Source organism: Labrus bergylta, chromosome 5 (genome assembly GCF_963930695.1).
Source record: "Labrus bergylta chromosome 5, fLabBer1.1, whole genome shotgun sequence".
Taxonomy (NCBI): Eukaryota; Metazoa; Chordata; class Actinopteri; order Labriformes; family Labridae; genus Labrus; species Labrus bergylta.
The window spans coordinates 26,259,197-26,280,931 of NC_089199.1; the positions used below are offsets into that span (position 1 = coordinate 26,259,197).

Below are 21,735 nucleotides of genomic sequence, written 5' to 3' on the forward strand. Positions count from 1 at the left end.
ACACTCTTGACAATTTCCCACTTCCCAAAGTCCCAGGGAAGTTTTCTTAAAATCCTTTTTGCATTTCGATAAAACGAAGGCAGACCAGGGTAAATCAAAAGGATGTGTGTTTAATAAGAATCTATTATTCAATCGACCCATTTCCACTCAACCAGCCGTGACTAAATTAATACAAATATATCTAGCTTGTACAAACAATTTATTTGAATCAGTTATTTGGAGGTTTAGCTATCAGTTCTAATGTGTCTTTAATCAGTATCAAATGTAATCATTTCCAAGGGAATATTCTCAAATATTCCCCTATTGTCTAAAATTTTGGATAATAGCGGTCACCGGAAGTCTAGTGGTTAAGGTCTTTGCACACTGAGTCCGTTTTTTTTTTTTTTTTTAATGTGTTTTTTTTTTTATCTGTAATTTGAAAAAAAAAAACTATACGCACATACTCCTTCCTCGCACACTGAGTCCGATGCATTTGTTTAACTATTTATTGCGAAAATTTGCAGTATGAGACAAAATGTCATGATGTAAATTGATTAGACATGTTTAATTGTTTTGTCCATCATGTATTTTAAATACTACCTTATAACTAGACAGGCCCGGTTCTACAACAAAATGACACAGGGTGCATCTGAGATTGAAAGGGCTGCAGCTACAGTGACCATAGCACAGGTGATATGAATACTTGCGTCCCGCGTGTGTTCCCCAGTGAACGGACAGGTAACGTGCAACAGTCATGACCATCATAGATGAGTCACTTATTGTAAAAAAAAAAAAATATATATATATCCATTCAATTGAGGGTGCAGAAATGTAAAATGAGGGTGCAATGGAACCTTTTGCACCCTCGTACAAGCGGTCCTTTAACTAGAGATGACTGTGGAGAGAGCAAACAAGTACAACTGAATCAAGTAAATAGTGCTTCGACCCAACTCAGCAGTGCTTCCCGGGGTGCCACCCAGTCTGGCTCAGCACATTAGCCCTCTCCCTCTCTTTGTCTCTGATTGACCCCGCTAAGTAAGTGGGATACTATCGTTCCGTTTACAGTAGCAGTAGGTAACAAGGCACCGTACAAGATGGGAATCAATCAAATTAGGCTCAAGAGCCCAGTGTGTGGTTGTGTAACCAACCTTGGTTGTCCATAATCTGTCACAAATGATGACGGAGGAGGGTAATAAGGGAGCATATTCCCACAATCATTGTCCCAGTGAATCCCTGCAGGCAGTAATAGACCGAGCAGTGCACACCACAAGGAGAGGAGTTCATGTTCAAGTCATAATAAAGGAAATGCATTGTAATAGTATCGTTTCAGTTGAAGAGGTAGAGGAGGGAGTACATCTGCCTGCAGATCCGTGTGAGTGTTTCCCCTTAGATCCTTCTTGAGCCTCTTGTTTTCCCTTAGCTCCTTGTCGACACGTCCTTTAGGATAACTCTCTCAGAAAAAAAAACTGCTGCTGAACAGTCCTGACACTGTTTTTAGAGAAACGTGTTTGTTGCCCTTTAGATTTTTTAAGGTTTTCGTTTCTTTCCTGCCCTTGTTTCAAGATGTAGCTGGCCTGTAGAAACAGAGCAGACATAGTAGACACAGAGCCCTGAATACCTCCTGTGTGTTATTAGGATCTTTTTTTTCTGCACTGCCATCGCTCACCATTTAGCTCCTGCAATAAAGGTCTGGGGCTCTCACACACACTTTCATTGTGTGTATGACAAAACCCACCAGCTGATAGCATTCTGGCCTGATATCAGAAAACGACGAGATAAATCACATGGGGTGTAGTGTTTGTATGTGTGTGTGTGTGTGTGTGTGTGTGTGTGTGTGTGTGTGTGGAAAGGGAGGGGAGGAAAGGGGGCCAATACAATGAAGGTATCGAATTCACTCTGGATGAAGACTGCACTACCGGCACTTTCTACATGAATCTATGCCTGTCCAAGGATCATTTGCCATGGTTAATTTAGTCCGTGAGCTCAGTCTGGCAATTTCAACCAAGTAATCACAGCACCCCCAAGAGGAGCACAGGTGTCTTACACTCAAAGAACAAAGCCTCTCCCTCTCATCCCGCCTCTCTCTCATGTCCTTCCACCTTCCTCTTCTTGCTACTCACACACAAGTGGAGATAAGAGACACTTGCCTTATTCCCTTGTGATGCTGTTGTAATACACTGCAGGCTTGGAAAGAGTGCAGCGACGACGAGAAGAAGTGCTCACTGCTGTTTACTGTTTTCCTAGTGATGCGTTTCGGGAATTTCAGGCCAATCACAGGAGTTCCGGGCTGATAGATGAGTTGGCAGTGACACATGGAGGCTTCTCAGGATGCAGGAGAGACACGTTTCCGAATCCCCATAGAGACGAGCTCCGGCCGAAACTAATACCAGTTATTGTAGCTGTGCGCCCTAGTTTGCAGTGTGCTCTATCCCATATATCCTTCTATTAGAGTTTGACACATCTATAAGGATGATGGAAGGGCTTTGCTTTTTGCAATGCCATTTCACGGGCTGAATTTTAATGCCTGTGAAGGGAAGCTGAACAAGTGTGTTTGATCAAACCCGTATGGATGTGGGATTGTGTGTTTCAGAGCCGACCATCATCACCACACAGCCGTCCACGCTTGACATCACTGTGGGGGAGAGCGTGGTCCTGCCCTGTCAAGTGAGCCACGATCCATCACTGGAGCTCAAGTTCACCTGGTTCTTCAACGAGCAGCTCATCCACTTCGGCAGCCACGGTGGATACTTTGAAAAAGTGGGGGGTGTAAGTCCATAATCTCTGTTTGGATTGTTAAAACCTGGCAAATGTCAGGCCTCTGATGTTTTTAAACAGTTTGTAATGTTGTGTGAGCTGCAAAAAAGTTTCCATTTCAAAAACAATCAAATGACATATATATATGCAAACAGGGAATCCAAAGTCATGTTGTCATAATGTTAGTACACGTACTATACATTCTAAATCAATTGTAACTGAGTTTCCTGAATAACATTTATTTTCATTTTAGAGGTCATTTTTGATGCTGCATTTATTCTTACGTTTGGTCAGATCTTCACACCAGTAAATGGTTAGAATTTTTAACGGACCTGAGCTGGTATAGCACCGCAGTGACCATTCTTCTGGTTTAAAGACGACATCAGTTCAACCTAGTTTAGACACATGTAGTGTACACAGGCAAGCTCTTATAATATGCTGCACACTCAATTCAACTCAATTCAAAAAAAACTTTATTTGTCCCCGGCGGGCAATTGAAAGGCACATGGAGCAGGAAATGAACAACAGTGCAGGTAGACTAAAAATCTTAACAGGATTAGCTATATATATAAAAAAAGGTTTTAAATAACTTTCAACCGTATTTCTTCCTATGCAGTTCAGATATGTGTTTGCATGAAAAACAACAGTTGTTGCTTCCTTATGTTCTCTTTGTCTTTGGAGGCTCTGACGTAAATCTGATCGAGGACAAAAGGAACTATTCACCTATAGAGGTCTAGTCTCTGTGCTTGTCATCTGCTGCACTAAATACGTTTCTAACGGTGACAAAGTGTGAAATAAGGACGGGGATGAGTAAACATGTTACATTCTTATTGCTCACTGTGACATTGATTGTAGTTATTTGAGCCACTGATAACGCCGAAGAAAAGCAGCATGGCCAGACAAAGGCAGGAATGACAAATGTATGCAAAGCTCTCTCTCTCTCTCTCTCTCTCTCTCTCTCTCTCTCTCTCTCTCTCTCTCTTCATGGAAGTTTCGGAAGTATTATAATAAAATAAACAGAATAACTAAACAACATTTTCTTCCAAAGCCATCAGGGTCCAGCTAAATCAGCAGTCATAGAGTCCCACCTGAACTTTGACATGCACTTCAGATGATCAGGCTCAGTCTCTGTTTGAAAAAAACGAACTACTGCCTTATTAAAATCCAGAGCTCTGGCCCAGACACAGCACGCAAATTTCTAATTCTACTGAGCTGACAGGTTTCCATCTCAGCTCAGCTTTTTCCATTTCTTTCGAGAATTTCGCATCACTCCACACTGATCAACCTGACCAGGAGCTTTCAGTCATTCCTGATTGAACACAATGAATAATTATGAAAACTGACTGTATTGTGGTTTGCGGAAGAATGCTCATTTTCGGTGGCCGGCTGTGCTCCTCTGCTCCACAAAAGACATTGATTTATTTTTCAACCCCTTCAGAGATCTCATTGAGTAAAGGTCAAGAGGGGACTCTGAAGATTCATTGGTACATCGATATTATGCTGCTGCTTCTTTTAGCAGGGTCATAATAAATTCCGCCGCAGTGCAGGGGGAATGTTTGTATCAAGTGTATTATTTATGGCCCGAAAATTGCTGCCTGTGGTTTATTTAAAAAATGAAATTTACATACACACGCCTCGCCCAGTCTCGAGCAGCCGCGGCACACTTGAAAAAAAAAGAATTTGCACCTCACATCTCAACATGTGATCCGCAGGTTTATTTTTTACCCCCCAAAGTCTTCAAGGCTCCTTCACAAACTGCAGGTGGGGAAGAAAAATAAAACAGCACTGAGGCATATTTCCCTGTTTCTCCTACATGATTAAGGTGACTCTTGCACCGTTATTTACAGTCTCCTCTCCCCAATAAATTACTTTACAGCTACACTTACATTGATTAAGCTACCAGTCACTCTTAATTCTTACTGCCATTATGCTACAGCTTTCCGCCATGTCCAATTTATTACAGAACCTGCGTTGCTCTACTCTGATGAAATGATAATGTGAGCCTTGGAATTGCAATTAGAGATGGAATAAAAGACCGCCTTAAAGAACTAACAATTTAGATAAGCAATTAGACTTCTCCTTTTAAACTGAAACTGCTCTACGTATACTGCAATGAAAATCTGCCTTTTTTTTAGGCATGTACGTTTCTAAAATTATAGTACGGAGTGTGCTAAGCAGAGGGAGATATTTCGGTGTCCTTTTTTACTATATCCGAGGAAAGGCTGCATGAGGTATTGTGGATTTATTTTTCAAGATACACATACATGAGAATGAGCTCTGTGTTCAGCTGGTGTTGTTCCCATGTGGCTGAAAAGTCTGTATTGTTCTTGAATTACAATAGCTGGAGGCTTACCGTGTTGCTTATAGAACTGTGTGTGGGTGTGTTTGTGTGTGTGTGTGTGACTGTGCACGTGTTGAATGACAGCAGCATTCCGCAGGAGACATTATGATTCGAAATATCCAGCTGAGGCACGCAGGGAAGTACACGTGCGCTGTGCAAACAAAGGTGGACAGCATTTCCATTGCTGTGGACTTGGTAGTCAGAGGTAAGCCACAACAGACGAAAAGCATTCCACTTCTCCTTTTCCCTACTATGGAGATACCATAATGCCTATCAGTCATTAACATTGAATGTATTTCTTGTTCATCTAGTGCCGAAGAAGGACGAGTTTGTAAGAGATGAATGTTTATTGGTACTGGCTGATGAAGAAATAAAAGTGTAGAATGAATAGGGAGGTGAAAAAGTAATTTCTGTCTTGAAGGTTTAAACAAAATTTACAGTCTAATTAGACCAGATAGCTCCCAAAGGTTTCACACAACACTTGGCTACAGTGGCCGCAGGTGCTAAAATCATGGCGACTCTCTCACATCTCTCCATCTCCTCCTGATTTACACCCCATCCACACCCGCCCTCCCTCGCTCCTTTTCCTCTTTCCTAAATATGTCTCTCTATCTTCCTCTCTTCTTTACTGCTTGACCATCTATCAGGTCCCCCAGGCCCCCCCACCAACATCAATGTAGAAGACATCTCTGATACCACAGCCTCTCTGTCCTGGAGGCCTGGTCCTGATAATCACAGTCCAATTACGGCATACACCATCCAGGCCAGGACACCATTTTCCCTTGGGTGGCAGGCTGTCACCACAGGTAAGCTCTCTCCAACCAGCCGTGGCCTCCTCCAATCACACGAAGGGGTTCGCTCTTCACTTTACCTCGCCTGTGAGAATATTTAACATGTTATTTTTAGCCCAGCACCAACTGGTTCTCAATGGTAGAATGATCATGATTATATATTTTAGAAGGTGCAGACCTCTCTGGTCGCCCCACAATTAGCTTTAGTCATACATTTGAAAATGACATTTAACCAGAGGACATTTTACTTCAAGTCAGTAAGAATGGAAAAAAATGAGAAGCTCTCTTTATTAACACCCATTTTACCAACTCTGCTTTGGTTGTAGTAAAAGAAACATCAAAGTAAAGTTGATTAAAAAAAAAAAAATAGACGTAAGCTAGGAACAGTACAATACAGACACGCAACATGGCTTCTTCCATCTCTGCATTGAAGGAGTCACTGAGGAAATGATGGTGGAACTAAACACTAGTGTTGCAGTACTCAGGTGGTCTTAATCTTGAAACAAGTCTCAGGTCTTCTTTTTGAGGCTCTCTGCCTGGTCTTGGACTCAAACCTTATTTCAACCAGGTCTTGTCTTCGTCCTATGAGGACCTACAATCTGATTTTGTGACCGCCCACAACAACATTGGAAGGGGTATCACTTAATCTAATGTGCTTAGTCTGATTTATGACATCAGTGCTGTGATTGATGTACTGCTTCATAACTTGCCCAATCGTTAACCCCCTGTGATAAAAGATTAAGCCAGTGCAGAGGTGCAAAAACCTGCATTTCCTTGAGTAGCACCACTACTGTAGCCGCAATCCTGACCAAATGGTTCTTTTTTTGCCAAACAGCCGAGGCTGTAATTTCATAGCACAAATGTATCTTTTCCCCACATCCTCTTTAATGGGGTCCTTCGCTTCATGCCTGAGTAGTGTAATGTGCATTTATCCCATTCTGTATAGCTTGTTCTATTGATATTTTTGTATATTAAGGACACCTTGATATAAGATAGTTTTACTTACCTCATTGATTTATCACATCAGGATCATTTATATGAAACAAAACCACATTATGACCTTGCAGGTAGACAGAAAGGAAGAGCGGCTCCTTCAACAGAAGGAATTCACTTTTCATTATTTCTAGTGAAACAACCTGTCTCTCAAGCGGTCTAATCTTTCTTTACATGCTTCCTTTGCTTTGTTGTCTGCTTTTTTGTCTGTTTTTCAATCAAGTATGTATGTCCTTGTGGGGGTAAACTCCTCTCTACGATTGAGTCCTAGATACTTGGGACATTTCAGCCTGGTGAACTGTCTGCTGCTAATGCACGCACACAACAAAAACATGTAAAGTTTCTTGATACTGAAGGGGGCATTGTGTCTGTGTTTCATGCCAGTTCCTGAGATGGTGGGGGGCCACCGACTGACAGCTACAGTAATAGACCTGAGCCCTTGGGTGGAGTATGAGTTTCGAGTTCTGGCAAGCAACACTATCGGGACCGGCGAGCCCAGCAAGCCATCCAAACAAGCAAGGACAAAAGGGACCTGTATGTACTGCATGAGTGCAAAAAAGTCTTTTATCTCTATCAAAAACGTTTGTTCTTTCTTTCCCTCTTACAGAAGCCCTAAGCAGACGTGCATCAAAACACTTTACTTAACTCTGTTTTCCTGTGATAGAGAGATATTTCAGTTTAGATCGTGAGAAAACAACCAAAGTGTCGCTGTCACCGCAGGAAAACAGAGTAAAATAAAGTACTGATTTATGTCCTTTCAGGGCTTCCATACATTCTATCAAAAACAGAATTGAATTTATTTCCCACATTTCTGTTTTGAAGTGGTCATGAAGAGCAGTGTTGAGAGAGTTTTGAGAACTACTCTCAGCCTGTTAAATATTATAATACCGCCGAGAGAGAGAGTTAGCTTTGCATAAAGACTGGATGTAAGAGGGAACTATCTGAAGTACTGTATATGAGAGTAAAGCTTATTAATCCTTTTTTTTTAACGATCAGAAATCAAAAATACTTTATTAATCCAGTGGGGGACTTTGGTTGTTCCAGTTGCTCTCAATGAATGATTTAACCAACAAAACATATCGAGGGATTCATTGGCAGATTTTGTTACACCCTAATATTTATCCCTTTCCAAAAGGCTGTATAAATAGCTAAGCTAATTATTTCACAGATGTAGTTTCATATTCAGTGTGCAGATGAAAGGTATCTTGCAAAATGTCCCAGAAAACCTCAAATGAAAGTGCCGTTAACATCCAAACTTGCGTATAGTAGATTTGGTTTTAGTCCGGGTTACATCTGTACAACAAAAAATCAACCCGATTCAGCTGTGAAATTATTTTGTTATCTCACAGGAGTTCTGACTTTTGACTTCCATTATATACAAAAGTTACTTCTCCCTCCAGTTTCTGGAGAAGCACAATGATAACATGTGCTTTCTCAGCGTTGTGTGAAGTCAACAAGGCTAAGCTGATCTGTCTTCTTCCTTCAGCTCCGAAGGTCACACCAGCTAATGTGAGCGGAGGCGGTGGCAGTCGCTCGGAATTAGTCATCACATGGGAGGTAAGCAGACTTTCTCCAGACCCCCTCGCCCATGGAGGAGGGAGCCAGGCGTCATTATTCTCTTTGGATCTGGGCCTCTGTTTCATTAATAATAGCTCAACGGCTTAATGTATGGCATTTCATTTTTAAGAACAGAGAGGCAATAACTGCTTCTGTCACCCTAGGGAAGAGAAAAATGCTTTTGAGGTTTCAATAAGATAATTAAACTCAATGGTTCCTTCGAAGTCCCGACTTATTGTAGATTGTTTTTCTATTATTGTTCTTCCCCTTTATTTTCTTTCCATTAAACAAACGCCTCTGCATATCAATCCAATTCTTAAAAAGCTCATAATTATTCACTTTCCTTAAAAGTATCAGCCTGTGCTGCGAAACATTAAAGAGAACTAGTGATGATGTTTCAATATGCAAGAGTTCAATGGAAGTCCAACTTCTGCTTAACACCGCCATTATTTTGTCTCACCCCTGAATATCCCCCGAGGCATTTTAGGTTTGAAGTAAAAGAAAGTAAGGAGGCTTCCTTTTTTTTATCTTAACTTTTAAATGTAGCTTTCAGCCCGAGGTTTGCAGTAAGAAAGAAAGCATCCTGATAATTTATAACAAATGGGTTTGAACATAGGCACACAGCAAAATGAGCAATCTCGCAAACCATGGGCTATCATCTGACAGTAAGATAGCCTCTGTTAGCAACTTTTCAGGGTTTCCAATAAAGCCGGCGGTAGGCAACAAAGGACTTCCTTTTCTGTGCATTGCCAGTGTTGTCAGTCTAGCAACTTTTCAGAAGAAGATCCTTTATTTGTCCCCAAGGGGGGAAATTACATTTTACTCAATGTTTTTTCACGCAGGAATACACACACATGCACACACAGCATCCTTTGGACATGCAATACTTAAGAGATGTCAGAATGAGCGGCTGCACAACTTGAGAAACAAGAAAAGAGTTGGCATTGAGAGGCCATTTCTTAGAGCAGATTGTTACCTTCTCTTGCATACAGATGTTTGTTTGTAGTGATTACTTAAACCTAAATCTTTAATAGATTACCACCAATGGGATCCTGTAAGGCAGTAAGTCTTATACGTTTCCACTCTTTTCCCCACTGACGGTTATGCCATATGTTTAAACATAAACATTATATTTAACACAAAATGCAAACTTCATTTCATTATAAGGAAAAGCAGAGTGGCAATATCTCAGATGGATGGTTTCTTAGAAAACAGTGGATCTACTTACAGATATAAATAATGTAAAACATGTTGTAAAGATATAGAAAGAAACTTCAAATGGAACAGAAGGGTGAGTTAGGTGTTCATTTGCCTTTTGATTGAAGTATGCCTTGAATTCATTTTTGTTGAGAATCAACCTTATGTCACGTGTCAGATTTATTCAATCTTTATTTGTATAATTCTGACTCATAAGAAACCTTATCTCATTTCACTTTACAAAGTGAGCAGGTCTATACCTTTCTTTTGAATATAATGAGTTAAAAAAATATTTTTTTTATTAATAATTACTATGAACAACTGATTACAATGTTTAGGAAAACTAAATAAGAATGATTCTTTTATGTTTTCAACTGTTACAAAATGAGCTCGAGAGCCATGTTCAAGTGAGGTAATTCAATCAATTAATCAATTGTATCTTGGCACCCTTGTGAAAGAGATCTTGATCTCAATGGGCACATTACCTGGTTAAATAAAGGTTAAATAAAAATCAATCAATCTTTATTTGCATAGCACCAATTCATAACAAAGGTTATCTCTAGACACTTTACAAAAGAGCAGGTTACTCTGTGTTATATTACCTACAAAGAATTGAAGACATTGTAAAATAAATTATTAAGAAAAATGATAAATTCTATTGAAAGCTTTTAACAAATCCTAAACTCATACTTATGAGTTCCTCATTGTGATTCTCATGTTTCTTTAAATACTCAGCTGACCCAGAGTTCAACTGGACCACGCCTCTTCTCTTATATCGATGCTAAAACTCTGATTAAAAAAAAAGAAAAAAAAGTGTTTCGAGTGACGTGAGTGGTTTTATCAACTGAAGTGAAGTCTGCAGTTTTAAATGTTTGACACATGTCATCAGTCTGGACAACAGATGTGTCGAGTTATAGCTCTTCTATATATAAGATGTCATACTGATGCTGAGCGTGACTCAGAAATAGAAAAACAACATTAGTTGTCTTGGTGCTAAATCATTTGTTTTCAAAAAGTAATGTACTACAGTGTAATGCAATGTATCACAAAGTGAATTAAAAAAAAAAAGTTAGCTCAGCGGTTAATTGAAAATCCATGCAAATATATAGTAACTGGTTAAATACAAAAGATTGATAGAAACATTTCTTTAGTGTAAGTGTTTTTTTCTTGCAGCCTGTTCCAGAGGAGCTGCAGAATGGAGCAGGGTTCGGCTATGTTGTGGCTTTTCGACCCCACGGCGCCACAGGGTGGATGCAGGCTGCTGTCCCATCTGCCGAAGCATCCAGATATGTCTTTAAAAATGAGAGCATCCAACCTTTCTCACCTTTCCACGTGAAGGTTGGGGTTTACAACAATGAGGGGGAAGGGCCATTTGGACCCGTGATCACTATCTACTCTGCTGAGGAAGGTATGCATGATAGTGTGACACACATTTTATGGAGTAGCTCTATTTGCTACACCACAAAAAAATTCACAAATACATAAAAAGATCTATTCAGGGTCTAAACAGCAGCAGCAGATATCTTGCTGCCAGCGTTCCTCTATCAGCCCTTGCAGATGTCTTCCCCATACTTCTCTCCCTCTGTTGTTCAGATGAAAGAAATAGCTTTGAAACTGTTTTCATATTCCCTCCTAGAGGGGTCATCAAAGCTCAGTGTTTCTACAATCATTCAGAGTCTTTATGCTTTAATTCCAGAGCCTGGCCGAGCGCCCACCAGGGTCCGTGCTAAGAGCCTCTCTGCATCAGAGATTGAAGTTTCTTGGAAAGCTTTGCCTTGGAATGCCAGCAAGAAAAGAGTGCTGGGATATGAGGTGAGCTTGACTGAAATACTTTAGTGCTAAATCTGTATGCAAATGTGTTTGTGTGTGCATCCGTGCACAGAAACACGGCAACTAAAGCTGTTGAATATTGTTCTCTTCTATTATTGATGAGCATTTCAGGCTCATGCACCTTGATGCCCTAAGACACAAAAGCTTTCTGCATGCATAATGGTCCTGTGTAGCCCCAGGCTGTGGGTTTAGTCGTGTTTCTCTTGATGTTTACCTAAGTACTGTAACCAACCCTGATTAGCGTACTGATGCAATACTCTAAGGGATAGAACGTTTAGCTTCTAATCCACACTCAACAAAGCAGTTTCAGACGCTGGCTTTTCGGCACAGTTAGCTCTTGTCATCTTAATTCTGCTCATTATTGAAACCCAAGGTGTGAATAAAAGGCACCATTTTCATGCACAAAGTGCCTGAATAATAAATTGTTGACCACTCAAAGTCAACAGAGGAGCAAGGCCTGAGCAAACCATTCCTGTGAGGGAAGACAAATTATATTTGTGCTGTCAAGCGTGCCAGCTATTTCAGCCCTGACAGGCCGGGTGACAAAGAAAATCTGTTATCAGTGAAAGTGGATGTCAGGGGATTTTCCAGATTCCTACTTTTTCCTCTCTTTTTTTTTTCTTCCATTGCATATTTGACCTCAATCTTTACCACATAACTTAAACCAGGACACACGTCGGCTACGCAAAAAAAACCTGAGGCACGTGAATCACGCTGAGCAAAGGCAATATGAGGTGACATGCTGCTTAAGTTTGTTTTAGACCTGTTTAAATGTTCTGTCCAGTTGAGCGCACACGTCCCTGGTTCTAGTTTGCAATTCATCGACAGAAAGCTTTTAAGGTGTCTGTCCTGTTTGCCTGCGCTCACATCTGTTGTTCTGCCCCGTTGCTTTTTCAGCTGAGGTACTGGAGTAGAAGCGAAAAGGAAGACACGGCCAGTATGCAAAGGACCGTTGGAAACCAAACGTCCACTATTATCCGTGGGTTGAAAGGCAGTACCACGTATTACATCTCGGTGAGGGCGTATAACACTGCTGGGGGTGGGCCTCCCAGCACCACTGTCAACGTCACCACCAAAAAACCACGTAGGTATCACAGCGAGGGATTACAGCCTGCCACTCTGCAACGGTTCAGCTTTTATTTGAGGCGAATAATGTTTTTCTTTCCTACCCTCAGCTCCCAGTCAGCCACCAGTTAAAGTGACATGGAACACATCAAACTCCAAGATTGTATTGAACTGGGAACAGGTCAGGGCCCTGGAGAATGAGTCAGAGGTCACTGGTTACAAAGTAAGCACCCAGTCGCTTGGCGTTATCAGAAAATTGTGTTTGTTTCCCCGGTGTCTGAACCTGACTTTTGATTGGACTCGTGCCATATTTCCTCAGGTGCTGTACAAGAAGAATCGGCACAGCCGCCCCAACGTCATGGAAACCAACACGACCTCTGTAGAGCTCGCTCTGCCCACTGATGAGGATTATATCGTACAGATAAAGCCGTTTGGAGAGGGAGGGGAAGGCAGCAGTAGCAGGCAGATCACCATCCGAGGGATACCAGGTCAGTGGAAAGCTAGTAAGTGCCTCCCTTGTCACTCCGTTGAATAATCCTCTCCCCTGCTAGCGTTTTGCTCGGACAGATAAGAAATCACAGTATCGAAAGAAACAGAGAGCTGGATAAGAGTATGCTACAAGAGACATTTATGTAAATATGGCCTATACTTGAAGCTTAAAAATATGAGCAAGTAAGATGAGCAATTTTTTAGAGTATCTTCAATGTCTCTTTGTGCTGCTTGAGTAATAACTTTCAAGTATTTTGGAATGAAGTGATTTCAGCTGGTAAGTACCGAGCCAGGCGCCACTGAAGAAATGAAATGCCAAAAGTCTTTCTTTTGTTTGTTTCATGGCAAACCGGCTAACAGCCTTGCTTCTTTTCAATTCCTTTCAGGCCCCAACGCAGTCGGCTCAGCATCCAAGGTCTCAACTCTATCAGCACTCAGTACAATAGCACTGTCTTTCACAGCACGGACATCTTTATGACAAACAGCTTCCAGCAGACGTTGCATCTGATGTGCAGACAGCTCAACGGCGGAATGCAAACACAGCCCACTCTGGTGTGACTAGATTCATTCATTTAGATTTTAGAGGCAGAAGGAAGATGCTGACGGAAAACGAAGAAAAAAGAAAAAAAAAAAAAAAAAACACACCATCGAGATGACAGGAAAGGACTCCCATTCAGCACCCATGTTAAGTAAAAGGGGATTGACTGATGTCGCGACTATGTTGTTACCAAAGCAGCTTTCATAAGAAAAAAAAAAAAAGAAAAGAAAAAAGTCTTGAATGCATCTTTTTGTATGACATGTTGAGCTTTTATAGATTTTTTTTTCATAATTATTTTGATGTTGGTCTGGGCTTTCTGGGGTGAAAACAATTAAGCGTGTGGCAAATTACATCATCAGTTATCCAAGTCTGGAGTTTAGGAATCTGATTGGACAGTGCACCTTTTGTCTTCTAAAATATTTACATGTAACTTTGGTTGTAAGACACCATAATCGCTTATTTTATGAAGTGAGTGTTCTGATAAGCTTATCTCCTACAACTCTGCATTTATGTATCTGCAATATTTCAATCAAAGCACTGCATCAACATGTTTGGTGTTTGTGATATTGGTCATTATTCAAGTACTGTTAATGGAGAAGGGGTAAGCATTTCAAATCACGTGTCACCAGACAGCACGTTCTAAAGGAAGTAGCTGGTGAAAGTTAATTCAAAATGGACAAGATGGACTTGAAATTTCTTAAGCGTTCTATCTGCAAGAATGAGGGGAAAAAACAAATATTATATAATAATATAAAGAAAATCATGTTTACTGGCTCTAACTGCATAAAGAAAAGGTTCAGATTCATGTCAAATTTATCTAAATGCAATACTCACATACCATTTCTGCGTGTATATTCTTGTAATCATTTCTACTGTCCATACTGGCCCTTCAAAGCATGTCTGCACTGTGCAGGGTATGAGACAAAATCCAGGCAGTGTTCAGCTTTCTGAATAAGCTTTAAGCGAACATAGATTGGTAGTTACAGCAATTTTCCTCATGAAATTACACTGACGCTGATATTGTGAGCATTTTGAATGTGATGCTTCCTGGAACTCAAATGTCAGGTAAGGATGTTATTCGGATCACAAACAGCACTTAAAAGCTTGAACTTGCCAACAGGGGAATTCTGAAGACTCATATTAGCTTCTGCTGAGCTCCAGATTTCAATTTTGCGAATAAGGAGGACTGTCAATGACGATGGAATTGCACTCGAAAGGGAGTGCTCCAGGGCCAGTAAGGACAGATTGAATGTATATTGCTACCAAAAAAAATCTGTTCCCGTCAGATAGCATGGAGAAAAAAAAAAGAAAAGGAAAGAGCGTTTTTTAGCACGTCAACATTTTGTTCAAAGTCTTCTTGTAGAAGAGGACCAACAAGTTCCAGAAAGTCAGAGTCCTAAAAGCCATTCCATGTGAGCTTGTTACCAGACACACAGCACCATGCTCTACTGGAGAGCCCCTCCCCTGGGTTCCTCTAACTTTTTCATAGGACTGCTTTGGTGAGCGGACCCTCGTGGCTGCCTCATGCTCCTCTTCTTTCAGTCGGCCCTGTGTTTTCGAGCTATTCTTTGCCTTCTGTGTGCCTCATCATATGTTCAAATTCCTCAGGTCCTTAAAGAGCCTTAACTTATCATGTGTATATCAAGAACATTAGAAACATAGATCTATGAAGCAGCCGCGGATGTTTACATGCTGCTGTGTCGATACATACTGTATGTGGCTGGGTCACTATGATTAGTTTGGATGGCATTCTGCTGTTTTGCATGGGATTTTGGCAATATATGAGGGCCCTGGCGCATTTTTATAGGTGTGTATTCCCACTAAAAGACAATGCTGCTGATCTTTTCCTTTCCCATTGTCTCCTAACGCCATGTGGGCGTGCTGTGCTACAGAGGTACAGTGCAGTCTGTATGTAGCTTGTAATCCAGTGAAGTAGTTTGTACTTTGAAGGGAGGTGTGCTGTAGGCTACTGGGTCGTGCTTAGATGCAAGAAATGCGTCAAGAAAATGTGTAAAATACAGTTTTGTACACTTCAAATCATTTATATAAAAGAACCTTTCTAAAGAGATTATTTACTTTGTTTTTATGTAATGACTCTGTTTCATACTGTAGCTAACTGTTGCGCAGCATGACTGTGAGTCTTCTCTTTTTTGCCTATCTGCAAACGGACTGAATGGCTTTATAGGAACATGCAAGGTCCACGCATCTGACAGGTTTGTGTATAGGCCTATTGTATGTGTACCGTGGAATCTGAACCATGATCAGCCCCCCCCCCCCCCCCCCCCTCCCCATTGTCTTTGCTTCTGTCTCAGTCAGCCCCTCTGAAATGTACTGCTGGTCTTCTGTCCATATACGCCCCTACATGAAGGGTTTCCTCTGTTGCTATTTGTTGTTTATACTGTGTTAATAAATATAATTGATTTATAGAACCGGACCCTCATCACGTTCTGTTGAAACATACGTCAATACAAATGACCTACATACAGGAGTAGTTCCGCTTGAGCATTTTCTCAGACTACAAAGAAACTGAATGACATAAAATATCTGGATTTCACAGTTAAGAGGACCTGATCATTTCATTAGAATACACTTGAGTGATTGCGCACTCTATCGGGTAAGAAAACAAATGGAGTAAATGGTAAATAGACTTGAGCTTGTATAGCGCTTTTCTAGTCTTCTGACTACTCAAAGTGCTTTTACACCGCAGGTAACACCTACACATTCACACACTGATGGTAGAGGTTGCTATGTAGTGACACCATCAGAAGTAACTAATCCCATTCATAAACATGCATACGCCGCTGTCAAATCAACAGGAGCAATTCGGGGTTAATGTCTTGCCCAAGGATACATCGGACATGTTGCTGCAGGAGCTGGTGACCGAGCCCCCAACCTTCCTGTTGGGAGGCGACCAGCTCTACCCACTGAGCCACAGCGGCAGGATTGTTGACTTAATCATCTTAATCTTATGGTATTAATGGTTTAAGAGCACAAAACACTGCATCATACATTTTCTATGAAGCTGTATTGCCTCATTCGGTTTTAAACACTGCACAAACAGCTGTGTTCTCAAAATAATAAATTCTCTCTTTAAAATGTAGGCATTTGTTTGAAATAAATAATCTCTAAAACAATCCAGTGATTGTCCTGTGTGACATGGATGTATGATGTATGTTCTTTTCATTTTTAAAGGCCCTCTCGAGATATTAAACACTGAAATTAGTACTTCTCGTAATTTTTGAATGTTTTTGCAGGATTGTTCTTCTAACAACATGTATGCTTCTGTATCTGTATAAAGTGTGTTGGTTGCAGATGAACACTAGATGGCACTAAAACCACACAGTCAACTTGAGTCTGCACAGATGCCGTGCTGAATTCGGCCACAAGATGGCAAAACAAATCTTTATTTGTGTTTAACTACAATGACACATTCATACATAAATTATATTTAAAAAAAAACCACATTTATTATTTATTATCATTTATTACATGTTATGAATTATTAATCCATGAAAGTCCTCTGATAATATGCACACACACATTTAAAACCTTCAGGAGAAATGGTTTGGGGTCCAGTATCTTGTCCAGTGAAAGTTCGACATACTACAGCTCAACCAGAGACAGTGTTTGAATCATACTGAGACATTTATTTATGCATGTATGTTTTCCATTGAGACTGAATGCAAATACAGCAAATACACACCACCAAGCACTAGGGGAATGTAGAGCAAAAGGCAGTGGAGAATTGAAGGTGGAGGCTAACAGCAGAGTCATTTGATGCTCTTCACAGGGGGAAAAAAAAGCATCTATCCCCAACCTGAACTGTGTTGGTATTTTCTACTCTAAGTGGGCCAGTATGTGTTTCATTTTTGCTGGACAAAAAGTCCAGTTTTAGTTTTAGAGACACTATTTTGTCACTGATCTCAAAGTCACAATCTGTACAAGACAGTAATTTACGTTCATTACAGCTCGTCCTCACCTTGAGCAGACAGAAGAGGTTGTTTCTACATCTGCCTCCTGGTGGTGATTAACAGCACTTTCAGCTAACCACTGATAACTGGGGCTCTTGCTTCAATAAACATGTCTCAAAACATAAAGCACCCATTCAGCAGACATTTCTGCACTGGTGTCTTTCCAATCCTACTTCCCCGCCTTATCTCAGAAGCAAATCTGTGTGTGTGTGTGTTTGTTTGTGTTCTTGTCATGTTTTCCACACAGCTCTCTGGATATTCATATATAAATACAAGCTCTCCACCCTTCAACTCACCACCTCGCCCACAATGCACATCTTCTCTCCTGATGCCTTCAGCCGTTTCTCTTCCACCAGTTGTCTGACCAATACAGCAGAGACAGGCCTTTTATTCCAGCGGTTTACAGTTTATGTGCTGCTATCGCTGCAAGCAAAAATCTCTTTACAACAGTCCAGTGTCTTATGACCAGAGAAATAAAAAACAAAGCAAAATAGCATACACCATCTCATGTTTCCTCGGACACATTAACAGCAGTTTGACAGTTTCAGGTCAGGATGAGAGGGGTAAGACAACATGGGTGACAAAGCCATGGTCACAAGTGTTGGAAAAGCTTCTTTGAGTATCACTAACTCTGTGTTATAGGTTTTGGTTACACGTCTTTATGCATGAGAGTTCACAGTTTTCTCCCTTTAGAGGATAGAAGAAAGAATAATGGCTGCTTATTGCAAATCTTACGAGCAGTGTGCTTCACTGCTTATGTTAACAGAAGCACAATGACAGCAACACGGCTAACATTGGTCAGGCTTGATTAGAGGGACTGTTATGTATGATAAGTGATGCATAGTATAGTATTAAAGGTCATCCAAGATATATGTTACAGCCAACAGGTTTTCGTGGTAGACAGCTGCAATTGTAAGTCACACTATAAGTCTCGGCGTTGTCTGTGAGGGGGGGGCAGGAAGGAAAAGCACAGGCCACACATTCACCACTCCTATAAATACAATTACAAACTCATACACCATAATTTAAGATTAAATCCAACAAAAAACAAAACAAGTACCCATGTTAATCTTGTGGTTTTGAACTTTTCAGGCAGTGTTTGTGAGCATGCACATATTGGTTTATTTCATTGAGTCACTGTTTAAAGCTGCAGTGATCCGTGCTTTTTTTTTTTTTTTTTAATACTGCGAATGAATTAAAAGACTGTGTCATGTGAAGATGTCGCTCAAAGTAACAATTACCTACACCGAAATATCCCCTGATTCCCTTTAGATAGCGTAGCATGCTAGCCACTTTCACCCCATTGTTGTAGTTATATTATGCAGATTAAAGCCCCGTTTCCACAGAGTGGTCCGGTTCAGTTCGGTCCGGTACGGTTACCATTTATTGGAGTTTCCACCGTCATAAGTTGGGAATGGTACCAAAATAAGGGATTGGTACCGTCCTACTTTTTTGAAACCCTTCAGTTGGGGTTCAAAGGGGAGCGATCCGACCCTAAAGGGTCCCTTGTTTACTGTGTCCCTGTTCTTCTTGAACGTTTAACTTAATTAATAGCTAGCTACACTGTGCTGGGCTGCTTTAATGTCACACTATTACATAGCTGACGCGGCTATCTCCATCTGGCTTACACTCCGCTTACCAAATAAGGTTACGGTTGGCTGTGGAAACGCAAGCAAGTTCAGGGTTTACCGTACCGAACTGAACCAAACTGTACTGAACCAAACCGGACCGTTTGGTGGAAACGGGGGAAAATGTTAACCTTTACCTGGAAAAACCAATGAAATATCTACTAGCCCTAAAAGACCAATACAGACTGAAATGATTTACATGATGGCTGGATAACTCCAAACGAGTTAATGTCTTACTCTGTATGTCAGATATTTAATTTGACATCTGTTTAACAGCTCTCTAGCTCTAAACGGATGGAACGAATGGAGAGCTTGCTGACAACTGATTGACAGGGGAGCTGTTCAGACTTTACATCTTCAGAGAACAGCATACAGACAACCAGATATTTCAGGCTGAACAAAACCAAGAATGGTTTCCCCAGCAATTAACTACATTTCTCCTCATTGCATCATAACTTTCTCATTAGGGGATCCGCAAGATATATTTTTTTGCTAACCTTTGTAACATCTCAAGTAAGTACTGAGCAAAGTAACTGCATAATAAGCTTCTCTGTCAGAGGTTTTCACACGTGTGTTCACATGGAAGACCGAAACGTCCAAAAACACAAGAATAACCCACAAAATCTGTTTCATAATGGAAGGCAGTAAAAATCAAGTAGGGGGAAAAAAAATACATGTTAACACTTCTGAAACGTATTAGATAAAACATTATTTATATTAAAATTTCTCTAAAAATGCTTTAACTGTGCCCAAAACATGTATCAAGCATTTCTTTATATAGATGACAAGTAGACATTGAATGATGTTTGTAACAGTGACTGGGAGAAATGGGAGGACAGTGATGAGAATATGTTAGAGAGACTGGGACCAAAGTGGCGGTTCCAGCCGTCCAATGAGGAGTGCACGACTGTCCTTCATCAGCAAGGTCCATCAAGATCACAACGTGTCCCACCACTGGCCCAGTGTTTTTTTTTTTTTTTTAGTTGTTGTTTACAATTTCACACTAGGTGCTCTGTCCCATCATGTCAGAGTTTCTTATGGATGTGTATTTTTCTTTTCATTCCCTCAGCTATTTTTGTTATTGAATCATGCAGATTATAATCATCTGATATTATACATATTTCATAAACAAGCGACCACTGGACATAAATTAGATCCTCTATAGATAAAAATGTAAAAAGCTAATAAGACAGCTGTTTATATACTGAAGGTGGCAAAGCCAAGGAGGTGGCAACAACGAGCAAAAGGCTTCATCTTGCCACGCGGCACCGACCTCCAGATCCCCAAATACCCACCAGCATTGTCCCCATCCTTTCACCAACTCTTCTCTGCTCTTATGTCTTCTTTCGTTTATAAGAGTAGCACAGAACAGATATTTGGGGCATTGTAGAAAGCAGAAAGTTGCGAGAGGTTTGGGTTGAAAACTGATTCAAAATGAGCCAAAGTATTTGAAATAATGTGCAAAGTTTTAGACGATAGTAAAAGAGAATTTAAATCGCAACAGCTGTGACCAGGTTCAACTTTCTATCTTGCAACACTCCACTTGATTGAACCAAGTGATAAATCATCCGTCAGAAGTCTTTTCTTGTTTCATGAGGAGATGGAGAGGGCCGGGGCAGGACGGGATGCAGTGGCGGCGGTCAGAGGCTGGGTCAGTTTGTTTTGTCTAAAGGGACAGGAGTGGAGGTCTACTGCTTTATGGAGCGCAAAAAAAGGGGTTGGGGAGTCCTCATGAATGGTGGTGTTCTGCAGGCTGGGACAGGAGACACACAGCTGAAGGATCCTCTCTCCTGCCCTCTGTCTCAGGAGCAACCATGACCAATCAGGACTGCAAAAGAGACAACAACACAACAGATGTGTCATCACACTTCAACAAACAATACATTTAAGAGGCAGTTGCTATGTTTCAATTCAGGGGGTGCATCCATCCATCGAAGGCTGTCCCATTTTAAAGGCTTCTTTAAATGCCGTCAACAAATGCATCCTCTTTTCCTGGCTAAGGAAGGATCCATCTGGTGCATTCTTCATGGAACAACGATTAATTGTGCAACAATTCAAACGAGCTGCCATATGCTTCCGCTTTTTTAGGGGGTGATGGCTGGATTGGCATGTCAGACTTGAACCCGCTTTGAGGACTAAAACCGAGGGGCAAAACTTAGGCCATTTCACCCACGAGTAACAAATCTAATTGTTTTTAAATCAATCTAATAACTACAAATATTAATGTTAACAAAGGGGCTTTTTAACTTTAAAATGATCTTTCAAAAATAAGTGGATGTACTGTACGGAACATTAGATCTGCTGTTTAGAATGGAAAAGGCCGGGCACTTCATGGTCTTTCTCCTTCAAAGGATGCTAAGCCTGAATTGGGACATAGCAAGAGAGCACAACATTTTTTAAAGTGGAGATATAATTGATGAAAACATAATCAGCGATCATTTGATGTATTTAATGGCCAATAGGATACCCTATACGCTCTCAGGTGTGCATGGTTGCAGGAACATACCATGAAAATTAATTCAAAAACTCCATGGCACACTGAAAATAACTTCCTAATAGCTTCCTCAGTGCTGGGGCAGGAATGCTGAATCGGATGACATTT

General features: G+C 40.8%; 2 protein-coding genes across 16 annotated transcripts in view; one reads left to right on the forward strand and one right to left on the reverse strand.

Annotated features, from left to right (window-relative positions):
• Nucleotides 1-15,963, forward strand: part of LOC109983188 (contactin-4) — a 163,479-nt gene extending 147,516 nt beyond the window's left edge. Inside the window, exons 13-23 of one of the 3 annotated variants that reach the window (XM_065955320.1) lie at nt 2,570-2,745; nt 5,159-5,279; nt 5,722-5,880; nt 7,243-7,392; nt 8,345-8,415; nt 10,786-11,020; nt 11,309-11,424; nt 12,340-12,526; nt 12,618-12,730; nt 12,827-13,010; nt 13,383-15,963. In XM_065955320.1, the coding sequence (XP_065811392.1) occupies nt 2,570-2,745; nt 5,159-5,279; nt 5,722-5,880; nt 7,243-7,392; nt 8,345-8,415; nt 10,786-11,020; nt 11,309-11,424; nt 12,340-12,526; nt 12,618-12,730; nt 12,827-13,010; nt 13,383-13,474 (1,604 nt within the window). In that variant the 3' untranslated portion in view covers nt 13,475-15,963. The remainder of the gene's footprint in view (nt 1-2,569; nt 2,746-5,158; nt 5,280-5,721; nt 5,881-7,242; nt 7,393-8,344; nt 8,416-10,785; nt 11,021-11,308; nt 11,425-12,339; nt 12,527-12,617; nt 12,731-12,826; nt 13,011-13,382) is intronic. The other 2 variants (XM_065955322.1, XM_065955321.1) reach the window with 2 other exon arrangements.
• Nucleotides 15,964-16,998: 1,035 nt separating this feature from the next.
• LOC109983148 (band 4.1-like protein 1) overlaps nt 16,999-21,735 on the reverse strand; it is a 96,351-nt gene continuing 91,614 nt past the window's right edge. For all 13 annotated transcript variants that reach the window (XM_065955325.1, XM_065955323.1, XM_065955324.1 and 10 more), the window contains one exon: nt 16,999-20,961. In XM_065955325.1, the coding sequence (XP_065811397.1) occupies nt 20,956-20,961 (6 nt within the window). In that variant the 3' untranslated portion in view covers nt 16,999-20,955. The remainder of the gene's footprint in view (nt 20,962-21,735) is intronic.